Below are 12,487 nucleotides of genomic sequence, written 5' to 3'. Positions count from 1 at the left end.
CATATTTTTTTCTCCAAAGTTAAAAAAAAAAAATTATTGTTATTTTTACTTATTACAAAAATGATACATATTAATTACCAAAACAAAAACTCATAAAATACAAGTGAAACAAAAAATGAAATAAACTCCCATAATATATTCATATTTCTAACCTTTTTATATTTATATATAGATTGAATTCTGTGCAAGCATGTTTTTGCAAAAATGTGATTATAGTGGCTCGTAATTTATTCTTTGCTTGACAAGAATTCCATGTCAACAGGTGTATTTCAACATCATTTTTAATGAAACTATAACATTCTCATTCTGGAATATACCACAATTTATATAACCAATCCTATATTTCGAACATTTAGGTTGTTTCCAACATTTTTCTATTGCAAATAACACAACTACCAAATTCTTGGAGATATATCTTTCCTTGTAGCTTTATGGGGCAAGAACCCGCAGGTGGAGTTGACCATGAGGTTCGTGAACCTTCAAAGTTTCTGAGACATCCTGTCAAAGGCCAGAGACTCCAAGTCTGAACTCCGCTGTTACTGCAGATATGCTTACGTGCTTAGTTTAGTACTATTCCAAAAACAGGAAAAAAAGATCATTCCAAAGGTCATCCTGAGGTTGGAGAGTATTTGGGACAGCACCAGACACGACTCATTGCAGTAGGACGAAGCTCTGGGGTTGGAAGGGCCTGGGGTCTTCGCCCTGTTGTTCTGTGACCCCAGACAAATCACTCAGTCTCTCTGGGCCTAAGTTTCCCCATGTAGGGTGTTTTCATTCTACCCTCCGAGGATCACATGAGATGCTGCAGCTAAAGTGCCTAGCACGTGGTTCCCTCCCTCCAGCCTCTCTCCTCTCCTTCCCATTTTAGAAACACAGATGGTGAATCCCAGATCTCCGTAAGCTTCAGAGATCTGAGTCCTATAGTAATCTAGGAAAACCACATTTGCCTACACCAGACTTTATAAACAGGATGCAGTCTGAAAATCTGCTCTGTTTGGCAGGCATAGCATTTAAAAAATATTTTTAAATTGGTTGCCAAATTTTAAAAATTTAGACATTTTAACATAAAAATTGAAATTTCTCTCTCCTGAGAAACTCAGATAAGGCATCACTGGGCCCTCGTCCTGTCCTAACAGCTGTCACCTAGCAAGATGGGGTGGCGGCAGGCCCTTTACATGAGGCAGGAGCACTCTGGTCACAGCATCCTCTGCTCCCCATTGAACTTCAACGATGCATCTCCCTCAAGCTGCCCATCCGGCATCTGTAGGAATTTCAGTTCGAATCCCAAGTTGGGCCTGTTGGGGCGTCTTCCTTTGGGCTCTGTAGTTGATCACAAAATCTTAAGTTGACAAAGGAGAAGAGAGGGTGCCTTGGCCAATTAAGCTGATAATAGCAGGAAGGGTCCCTCCGACTTCTCCCTCCCAAGTGTTTGGACCCAGTCATGGGGGCTCTGAGAGACCAGGGACAGGCGGGTAAGATAAGGTAGGATTTAGCCATGTATGTAGGGGATTCTGAAGGCAGACCACAGGTTCAACACTCCCTACATGCAGGCCATATGCAATTTCACTGATAACTCTGCTAGACCAGCAAAATGTCAAGGTTGGGAAGAGAGTGGAAAGACCATGATCGTAGAGGCAGAAATAGCTGGTTTCAGAATCTGGTTTTACCTATGTCTAGCTATCTACTTTAACATAGGTCTCTTATCTGTAACATAGCTTTCTTGTCTCTGAAAGGATCATTGGGGAGATGACTTGCTGTAATATATAAAGCGCCCATTTATTGAATGAACAAATGAAGAACCTTTCTGTCTGAGATGCTCCCCACTCATCTCCTTAGTGTCAGATCCCAGCCCAGCTGTCACACTGTGGGAACTCTTCTGGAAGCCCCACCTGGACGCATCCTGCTGTCACGGACCTCCCCTTTACAGCCTCGATCACAGTTGCATTTTTGCAATTACTTATTTGGTTATTTGATCGACATCTGGCCCCTTTCCCTAGACTATAAATTCCAAATCCTGATAACTGTGTCTGCTTTTCTCACCACATACCTCCAGTGCCTGGTACAACCTGTGTTCTCGATACAATTTTGCTGATTGAAAAAAAAAAAAAAATGAGCAAAAGTCACCAGGGCGTCCTGGCTCTTTAGTTACCAAAAATCACTAGATGAACTTCTTTCCCCTTAAATCTTTGGCCGTCCCTGCTCTGAGCTCAGGCGGCCTACACTTGGCTCACTGGCCATGTTTTACATGGCCAGGGACATTAAACGTTAGCTCCTCCTTTGGCGACATTCTGTGCAGAAAACTTCCTTCCACTAGGAACCTAAGCCTGAGCATCAGACCTGCTTTGAGTGCAGACGCCTGAGAAGCCCTTTGTTGCCTGTAGTTATGCAGTCAGGACAGAATCTTGGCATGATTACGGACAGCGCCTTCCTCTCGGAGGAAGAGACCAAGGGCATTGCATCATAGCATCTTCTCTTCACCAAAGCACTGAGAGCTGGGTTTAAATAAATAAATGCTCCTGATGACACACGAGTCACCAAAGCAGGGCTGCTTTGGCTCTGAGTTCTGTTTCCAACAGCGGCAGGAGGCAATGTTTCATAAAAGAACCGAGTTCACAATGACAGAGGATAATAGCTGCCATTGCTCAGTGTCATTAGCCACGGGCTAATCACTTTCAGTGCAAATTCACATTTATTAGCGGTAATAAACATACATGGTCTGCTATGTTCCCAGCAAATTCATAGGTAGGTTTTATGGGGATGGCCGTTTTACAGATGCGCAAAGTAATTAACAAAGAAGTTAATTCACAGCCCTTTAATGCTTACCGTGTATCACGTATCTAAGAATTGACCAGAGCACCCTTCCTTTGTTTCTGCCTTCCCCTCAACACCCCTCAACCGTGAGTCACCCTAAGGATCAGAATTGGAATGTCACGTTGCAAAGGGACAGGAGGTGGGAATGTGATTATCGTTGAATAGTAGATGCTCCCTGCTGAGAGCTCCAGGCCTCGGCGCGATTCTCCAGCCTCTATGCCCTGGTCTACTTCTTTTTCTTACCAGAAAAAAAATGTACTTGCTTTGTCCCCGGGAAACACAGTGCCGTGGCTTGTTCATGCTCCTGGAATACTAAAATGATTAGCATGGGCTCCGAAGGCAATTAGCCTGGGATCATGCTCCGACTTTTCCATTTATTAGCACACGGCTTCTAGTTCTTCCGGATTTCCCTTGCACGTCATATTGCGGTGGCCAGAATCTTCAGTGTGAAGTCAAATAGCTCTGGCTAGAGGGGTACGTGACTTTTCCAGGCCAGAGTTTTCTCATCTGAAAATGGGAGTCCTCAGTGCACCCCTTTTACAAGGGCGTCATGAGGGTTAAATGATCTGAGGCATTTACAGTACTTAGAGTGGTACCCGCCACACACGAGGTGCCCCACAAACGCTAAACCTTGTCATCGTGACCTGTGCGGGGGGGCTGGTTAGCAGAGGTGGAGGACTCCTTTGTGACTCCCAGAGGTGTCCAGCTGGTTCTGTCTGGCCCCTGCCTGGCCCCGCCCCCTTATCACTGCACCTGATATTCATCATGTTTCCCCAAACAGGTACCTGTATAAACTCCGCGATCTTCACCTGGATTGTGACAATTACACGGAGGCCGCCTACACACTCCTTCTCCACACCTGGCTCCTCAAGGTACTGTTTTCCTAGTGGAGTGGCTTTGTGCCCTCAGGGCCTTCAAAGCAAGTAGAAGAGTTGAAAAAAAAAAAAAGAGAGAGAGAGAAAGGAAAGAAAATAAAAATAAAAAGAAAAGAAAAAGAAGTATTAGCTAAACAAATTTGTTTTGCTCTGTGTCCTAAAAATCTTGACCTGGTAGGAATCACTTTTCTGTACGGTTCGCTTGGTCACATAAAGTCTTGCGTGACCTTCACATCTAGCAGCAACAACAGCCCCTTGAGATATGTCTCGTAGTTTTATATAACATCCAAACTGTTTTACGTAACATCCAAACATTATCAACTATAAATTCTTAGCATGCCCGGTGAGCTGTTTTCCTGCTCTTGAAAGCGCTGTTGCAGGTGGACAAAATCATGTCTCCTAGGGGTTCGGAGACAATCCCTACAAACCACATATATGAACGAATAGAGTGTCAAGCGCAACTCAGAAAAAAATCAGGAGGTGCTTCCCAAGTGGAGACTGCCAACCAGTGTCTGCCTGACTGAGGGCTGACGCCCCGGGTAGCAGGGAGGCAGCAGGCGCGTCTACAGGGCTCTCTCCCACACCTCATCAGTGGGGAGACACCTGCCCTCGGTGGCTTCTCAGCCCCTGGTGACTCTGCGTGTCTTCTCTCCGCAGTGGTCAGATGAGCAGTGCGCATCGCAGGTCATGCAGACAGGCCAGCAGCACCCCCAGACGCACCGACAGCTGAAGGAGACGCTCTACGATATCATCATAGGCTACTTTGACAAAGGAAAGGTAATTGGTCCCCGCCTTTCCTCTCCGTGGGGACCCTGCGGGAAGGGCGGTTCTCTCCCGCACCTACACCAATCCCTCTGCAGATCTCCCTCCCAGTCCTGGGTCTGGTCACTTTTCTCCATCTTTTCTCCATCTCCCTTCCTATCACCTCCATCCGAGGCACCAGAATTGCACACCTGGACGCTCAGTGCTTTCTAAGCTGTCTCTCTGCTTCCTCTATGTCTCCCAACGGATCCTCCCCCGTGGAGAAAGCAGAGTGATCATAAACCATATGTTGGGTCACGCCATTCTCCTGCTTACAGTCACCTTAATGGTTCCCCCATTTCGCTTAGAACAAATTACACGACGCTCCCCGTGACCCCGCCGGCCCCCACGAGCTCCCTCCGACCGCCTCTCTCGTTTCGTCCCTGCCGGCCTCCCTCTGCCTCACGCACTCGACGCCCAGCCCTTTTCCCTTCCAGCCCTTTGCGTTGACCTTCCCAGCATGGGACGTTCCTCTTGCCTAGCATCCCCTGCTGGCTCCTCGTCACAGCTCAAGGCTTGGCTTGTATGTCACGTCTCCTAAAAGGCCTTCCCCGACCCGAGACAAAGCAACACCCCTGCCCCGAGTCTCCGCGTTGCCTCTTCAGTGCACTTGTCACCATCACACGGCACCTTTTCGTTTTTTTGCTTGTTCGTTGTCTCGCTCCTCACTTTAGAGTGCCGTGAGTGCAGAGCCCTGCCCACTGCTGAACGCTCAGTGGCCAGGACAGAGCGTGACACACGGGGCCCATCGAATGCATGCTGAATACATGATTGAATTGAATGTACGAATGACATTGTGGTCCCATCGTGGATCTCTGAACAGCAAGGATAGACTGCGTGGTTGGGTGTGGTCAGGAGACTAGTCAGACCAGCCGCTGCCCACCCTCCGAGCTCCAGCCCAAGTGCTGGCACTCATCCTGCAGGAGGCCGGGCGCGGTGGCTAAGTGCTCGGGGTCTGAAGCCAGGTGGCCTGGGTTTCGGATCCTGCTCCTCTACCGCCCACAGTTCCCCTGACTCCTCAACTTCTCAGAAACTCCAATTCCCTACCCATAACGGTAAGATGCTAATGGTGCCTGCATCTAATAGTGTGGAAAAGGAGGAGAGAAAATGCACGTAGAGCATCGAGCCCAGGACCCGCTTCGCAACAGCATCTTGTTAAACTTCAGCTCTCACCATTATTACCTGACTGCCCCCAGGGCCGCGGGCGATGGGCCGCGTCCTCCCTCCAGCCTTCCTCGAGTCCCCCAGCTTACCTGCAGCCTTTCCTGTGGCTCGCGAGGCCTCTCACAGTTCGTTTCGGTCTGTCCTGTCTCTGCCACTCAACGCATCTGTCTTAGTCTGATCTCCCCACCTTCCCTGGAAAGACGAAATGAGGTAATGTCTGGGAAGGACTTATAAATCCCCAGGAGCTGAGCAGTTGGAGAACACTTCTCATAATTTACAATTATAAGCCTCTTGAGGACAGAGACTCTGTCATCCCTGGAACCTCCTGCCCCGTGAGACAGCAAGCCAGAGCGTACTCAGTGCATGCTGAGCTTTGTCCTCTGCCTGGTGTCCAGTTCAGCCCACCTTATGCGGAGCACAGAGCAAAAAGGCATGAGCCCCAGACTCAGGGACCTCACCGCCCCGCTGGCAAAAAGTATACCAGTTACTGTCTTTGCACATTATTCTTTGGGGCTGTGCAGTAATGGGAGAGGGGCAGGGACAGGATGGAAACGAAGTACTTTGGGAGAAGAGAGGAGGGAGAAAATGGGTACAGCTCACTCTGAAAGCCACTGCTATGGAAGCTTCTAGAACGAAGCTCAAACTCCTTAGCACACCTTCAACTTCTTTTCCCCAGACCTCGCCTCATAGAAACTCATTGCTCCAGACACACACAGTGGCTCTCTTCTCCACAAATCCATCTGTCATCACCTGGTAGACTCCTCTACATCCCTCAAAACCCAACTATTACATCTATTTTTTATGTAGGCTTCACCCACCATGTCCCATGAAAGCAGACACTATGTCTTATCCATCTTTATATCTCTCCATCACTGTACACCATACCACGTCATAGTTCAGCAGGTGCTGCAACGTATTACATTCAGAGGGATCAGTGACTATCAGAGGTCCTGGTGACCACAGGGACACCTGGGAGGAAATCTCAGGTACCTGACTTCCTGCCTGGTCCCCATCCTGGCCCATTAGTGGTCTCTTAACACACGGGGAGAGCATTTCTGGCATATTACGGTGGGAAGTTGACAAAGACCTCCGCTTGAGCCAGGCATCCCCCCGGCCCAGCCCAGGGGTGTTCCCACCACGGACGTGGTTCCTGCCGGCACAGAAAGCGTTTTCCACCGATCACTGGGCTGTCTGCGGGTCGACAGCCGCGGCGCCTGCACTCGGCCCTGTTGTTTATTTCTACGTTGGGATGCAGGGGAGCACTCCCTCTCCAAGGTGCTCGCTGCATTTTCTCAGCCTCTGCTCTCTCCACCAGCTTCTTCATTCAGGTGCATCTTCCATTTTAAACCGAATGTGAAATGTAGCCGCGTATCCCTTGAGATGGCCAGCTCTCCAGCCCACCCCGCGCTCTCCACAGGGGTCCCCAACCCCTTTGGTCTGAGACGGAGGGGGATCTATTGGCTTCAGCCTCAGAGAGAGAGGAAAAAAGGATTCCCTATGTCCAGGGTTTGTTTTTGCAGAAATGTTTTTAAAAATGGAAAAGACCTATTTTAAAAAAAGGTTTAATCACTCTTATTAATACTCTAATACCAATCCCACCTCTACCTCTACACTGCTCCCCTGCCCGCTCACACACCCCAAATAACTCCATTCAGAAGGGGCGGGCATAGAGTTCCCTTTACGCAAGATAGCCGAGTTCTAGAGACCTGCTTTATGACACTGGGCCTATACTGACAGTATGCATTGTAAACTTAGGATTCTGTGAAGAGGGTAGATTTCTATTAAATGTTCTTTCTACAATTAAAAAAGAGAGAGAGAGAGAGAGCACAAGGCAGGGAGGGAAGGAGAGGGGGAGGAAGGGAGGGAAGAAAGAAGGGGGAAAGGGAGGGAGGGAAGAAAGGTGGCCAGAGGGGGGGGAAAGGTGTCGGGATTAGCAGAATGGGAAGGTCCCAGGCGTGAGCATCGGGGAACTGGATCCGGCCCTGTCTTGATCTCCAGCAGCTCTCTGACCTCTCCGGCCACCTGCTTGCTTCTCTGGGAACCATTTCTCTGTGGAAAGTGGGGCCAACACCTCCCTGCCCCACCCGCACATGAGAAGCTAAGGGAGGCAACGGCTCACTTGTTAAGCATTTCTAAGGCCACAGGTCACCCCAGGTGGGCAGGCGGGCCCTGCTTTTGGTCGGGCATCTGAGCTGGGGCAGTTGCTCTACCTGTGAACCTCCGTATCTCACCTGGGAAGTAAAGATACTGCTAGTCACCTCTCAGAGGGGTTGCGCAGATCCCGAGAGCCTGTAAGGAAGTGTCTAGCCCAGTCTGTGGCTGCTGCATTACGCGTGAAGAAACTAGGCCGAGAGGCAGAGGAGGGGGTCGTGCTGCTGGGAAGCATGGCCCCCGACGTGGGGGGCTGAGGCGGGGCCGGAGCCAGGCGGGCAGCTCAACCCCAGGAGGCACAGTCACCAGGTCCCTCCATGACAAGGGCTCTGCAAGCCTGGGGGCGCCCCCTGACCTTTGTCTCCACAATCTTTTTGCAGATGTGGGAGGAGGCCATCAGCCTGTGCAAGGAGCTGGCAGAACAGTATGAGATGGAGATCTTCGACTACGAGCTGCTCAGCCAGAACCTGGTAAGGTGTCCCCGGCGGGGCTGACTGTTCTGGAGGCCGGGTACTCAGGCCTTGACTCACCAGCGAGGCAGGCCAGGCAGGGCGGGTGTGTTGGACGTCGAGCCGGAGCCCAGCGAGGCTGTGCCGAGCGGCTCCCTCCCAGTTGGGAATATTTCCAAATGGGGAATTCTGGGAACCCTCGTCAGGACGGCTCCTGGGACAGAGTGTTAAGTACCCGCCTGGCACGGGGCGGCTGCTGCTGGTGCACGCCCAGCCCACCACGCTGTGCTCCGTTCACAGTCAAATCCCCACAAATCACCGAGCCAATTAAATAAAAACGCAAATTTGTGCTTTCCGATTCACAGATAAATCACATGGAAATGCTCCCCATCTGGCCGTTCCCCATTAGCTCCTGGATGCTTGTGATTTGGGGGAGGAAGTGGAAAGGGAGGGGAAGCCAGCTTGTCCAGCTTGTGCTGCAGAGGCCACGGCTTGGCGGGGAGGCGGCCTCTGCAGGGAAGATGCAGAACTTCTCCTTTGCTCCCCGCCTATTTCCCGGTGACCTGAGAGCCAGGACCCCAGAGCCTCATCTTAGCCCGTTTTGAGAGGCCAGTTCAGCTGTTCCCAGTGCACTCTGAAATGAGAGTCAGTGTGTTGGGAGAGGATTTACAGCTTTTCTGGTGGGGGTTGGTTATGGAGCATAGTGTTCTAAGACTCGATGCGAGCATACACGTACCTGCCCCAAGAACACTTATATCTGCCCCACGAGTGTATCCACACAGGTGTTTGTGGGTGTGGAGGCACATGTGCCTTATAAATGTGTGCATCCATGCACACACACACACACACACACACACACACAGTACACATTCATACACACTCTAATCGCATCTGCGCACCAAGCTCGCATCACATAGGCTCATTCCCGGGTCCATGCACATTTATCTTCCATATTGTATCAAATTTAAGATGCGTGTGTTTGTGAGGTGCCATGTCATGATTCCTGTCTGGCTAATAATACCAATTACAAATGCCATCAGGTGTAAAGTAAGGTGCAAATTGTTTCCAGGGAAGTTAAAATATGAAAACCACATACCTCTTAGCATCGATAAATGTTAAATGTGCAGATACAGAAAGACATCTATATCCAGAAGCACTGGTCCATCCATAGACCCTCACGAACACATGCCTAGCGTACACACAGTGCGGCAGCGCTGGGGGCTCTCGGCAGCCAGCAAGGCTCACCGCCTGACTTCTCTACAGAATGGAGATACGATACTCGTGGGGCTGTTATGAGGATGATGCAAGTAAATGAGCCAGTGCAGGTAGCGCGATTCACGTGGTACCTGGTGTGTGGTAATGTAACTGTTACAGTTGTCCCTCGGTATCAGCAGGGGATTGGTTCCGGGACCCCTTGCAGGTAATAAAATCTGCAGACGCTCAAGTTCTTTATGTAAATGCTATAGGATTTGCACATCATCTATTATTTGCATATAGGCTACAGCAGGGTAAGCCTGCATATCAGTTCACGTGCGTGGATTCAGCATGCGGCAAACTCAGGGGGTTTTAGTCAGGATTTTTGTTGTTGTCGTTGTTGTTGGGGGACTTCCTGGGAAATTTTTTCAAATATTTTGATCTGTGATTGATCGAATCAGTGGATGTATAACCCACAGATACAGAGGGCCGAACGGACTGTTCAAATTACAGACATATTCATGAATATGCAAATAGGTACACTTGGCACGTCGATCTGGTATAATGACCATGTCTGAAGTGTGGCCTTCGAGTCGAATGTGCCTTTGATACACATCTGTGTTATTACAAGCAGCGCATTTTCCTCTCTCAGATCCAGCAGGCAAAATTCTATGAAAACATCATGAAAATCCTCCGGCCCAAGCCAGACTACTTTGCCGTCGGGTATTACGGCCAGGGATTCCCCACCTTTCTGCGGGTAAGTTGGCGGGTGACTCAGTCACAGCCCGGGTCCCCGAGCCTTGGCACCCCAGCCGTCCCTCCATGCTTTGAGGGTCAGCCAGTGCAGAGGCACCGTGCTCTGCTCCGTGGGCGCTGCCCCCACGCCAGCTCGCCCTCGGTCCCTTCCATCATTGTCACCTCCGGCCACCCTCCGAGCTGCCTTGTGAGGCGATGAGCTCCCCATTCCCGGAATGAGGTGTTCACAGAGAGGCCGGAGGACCTCGACTGCCCAGCGTACGCTGCAGCTCGCTGCTTCTCAGACCTTTAGGCCTCTGGACCCCTTTCCTCGCTTTAAAATTGCGGAGGTCCCCAAAGACCTTCTGTATCGGTAGGTGCTATCTATATTTACCATATTCAAAATTCAAACTAAGAAAATTTAAAAGTATGTATCAACTTACTTTAAAATAACAATCATAAACCCATCATGTGTTAACATAAATTGCATCTTTAGGAAAAATAACTATAGTTTCCAATAAAAAATTAGTACAAACTGTGAGATTTTCGTATTTGTGCAAATCTCTTTAATATCTAGAAGACAGCTAGGTTGCTTAGACCCGCTTCTGCACTTAGTCAGTCACAATGTCACCCGTCACGCAGCCTCTATAAAACTCAGATCCACACTCATGAGAGGATGTGGGTGAGAAAGGCAAATGACAGCTTCCTGTTATTATGACAGAGCTTTGATCCAGCGAGGCCCTGGAGGACCATCGGGGACTCCTGGAGCACAGCTTCGGAACCGCTGCTTTGGCGGATTAGTCATGTGTCACGTAGAGAGTTACATTAGGTCAGCTATAGGCTTCCTTCCCCTCTGAGCCTGTGGTTCGCTTCTGAGCTCAGGGCGATACCAAAGAAACAGTGAGTCCGATCTCTGATCCCACTCGATATGTGATCCAATCACCGTTATCAGTCACCGCGGAGGCCAGAGTGGACGTGAGCTGCAGGAGGGGTAGAGAGCGAGCGCGTCCTCCATGGAAGAGAGGTGACATCCCAAACCCGATGGTATATCAGAACCCGCCACCCCCGGGAAATTGCTAAAAATGCATGTGCCTGGGCCCTACTCCCATAGCTTCCAGCAGGTCTAGAGTGAGGCCTGGGAATCTGAACTTCTAAAAGTCTCCCAGGCTCCTCTGATGGTCCACCAGGTTTAGAAGCACTGATATACAGAGGTGACAGATGTGGGTTTGGACAGAAGAGCTTAGGAGCCATCAGAGGCTGCACAGATCAGGTCTGGGACAGGGTTTCTGAACCTCAGCTCTGTCGGCATTGTGAACTAGGTCATTCATTGTGTCCCTGTCCTGTGCATTAAAGGATGTTAAGCAGCATCTCGGGCCTCTCCCCACTAGATTCCAGTAGTCCCCCTCCCCTGAGCTGTGACAACCAAAAATATTTCCGGACATTGGTAGTGTCCCTTAGGAGGCAAAATGACACCCTGTTTGAAAACTACTAGTCTAGAAGAGGCTAGCATGGCCAAGGCGGGTGAAGTGTGTTTCCTTGGAGAGCTCGAGCCGGAAGCCAAGTGAATAAGGACTTTAATGCTGGTCCCTTCCATCCTGCAGCCCCAGCCCACATGGCCCAGTAAAGGCAGGAGAGAAATCTTGTGACCGTGTGCACAGGAGAGTAGGTGTGACGTGGTGAAAGTTGAATGAGGAATAATTCTGGAAGCTACGCATAGGGTAGTCTGAAGAAGTTCTCAGCATCCACGATCTCCTCTCCCTTGAGAACCCATCTTGTTCAAGGAAAGGTGTGCCCAGCTGGAAGGTCAGTGATTGACCGTTCCTTGGTGGGAAACAGAGAGGAGAAGGATGTATAGGTGGTCACCATCGCCCTATACTCCTGTCACAAGCCTCCGGGCTTTGCGTGGGCCACGTCCTCCAAGCCCGGGCCCTGAGATCCCTGACAGGTGTCGTTTCTCTGCAGAACAAAGTGTTCATCTACCGAGGGAAGGAGTATGAGCGGAGAGAAGATTTCCAGATGCAGCTGATGACCCAGTTCCCCAACGCGGAGAAGATGAACACCACCTCGGCCCCCGGGGACGATGTGAAGAATGCCCCCGGCCAGTGTATCCTTGGAGAGCGTCCCAGCCAAGGGGCCCGACGTGGGCAGCCCACCGGGCCCCATCTTAGGGCTCAGAGCTGCTGCCGGGATCGTTGCCATGGTGCCAATTCTAGTGTCCGATGTGGGGTCCAAAGGACCCATCTCAGGAAATTCTAAATGTTGCATTGGTTGGTTAATTCAGTCGCTCACTCATTCATTCATTTATCC

At 50.2% G+C, this 12,487-nt stretch overlaps 1 protein-coding gene across 1 annotated transcript in view; it reads left to right on the top strand.

Moving 5' to 3' along the window:
• DOCK2 (dedicator of cytokinesis 2) overlaps nucleotides 1-12,487 on the top strand; it is a 361,300-nt gene that overhangs the window by 327,347 nt on the left and 21,466 nt on the right. The window contains exons 37-41 of the mRNA XM_016160161.2: nucleotides 3,593-3,683; nucleotides 4,344-4,463; nucleotides 8,183-8,272; nucleotides 10,098-10,202; nucleotides 12,143-12,284. Of these exons, the coding sequence (XP_016015647.1) occupies nucleotides 3,593-3,683; nucleotides 4,344-4,463; nucleotides 8,183-8,272; nucleotides 10,098-10,202; nucleotides 12,143-12,284 (548 nt within the window). The remainder of the gene's footprint in view (nucleotides 1-3,592; nucleotides 3,684-4,343; nucleotides 4,464-8,182; nucleotides 8,273-10,097; nucleotides 10,203-12,142; nucleotides 12,285-12,487) is intronic.

The sequence above is a fragment of the Rousettus aegyptiacus genome, unplaced genomic scaffold, assembly GCF_014176215.1.
Source record: "Rousettus aegyptiacus isolate mRouAeg1 unplaced genomic scaffold, mRouAeg1.p scaffold_m13_p_7, whole genome shotgun sequence".
NCBI lineage: Eukaryota > Metazoa > Chordata > Mammalia > Chiroptera > Pteropodidae > Rousettus > Rousettus aegyptiacus.
Note: the sequence above shows the minus strand (reverse complement) of the source record. Positions and strands in the feature narration are given on the sequence as shown.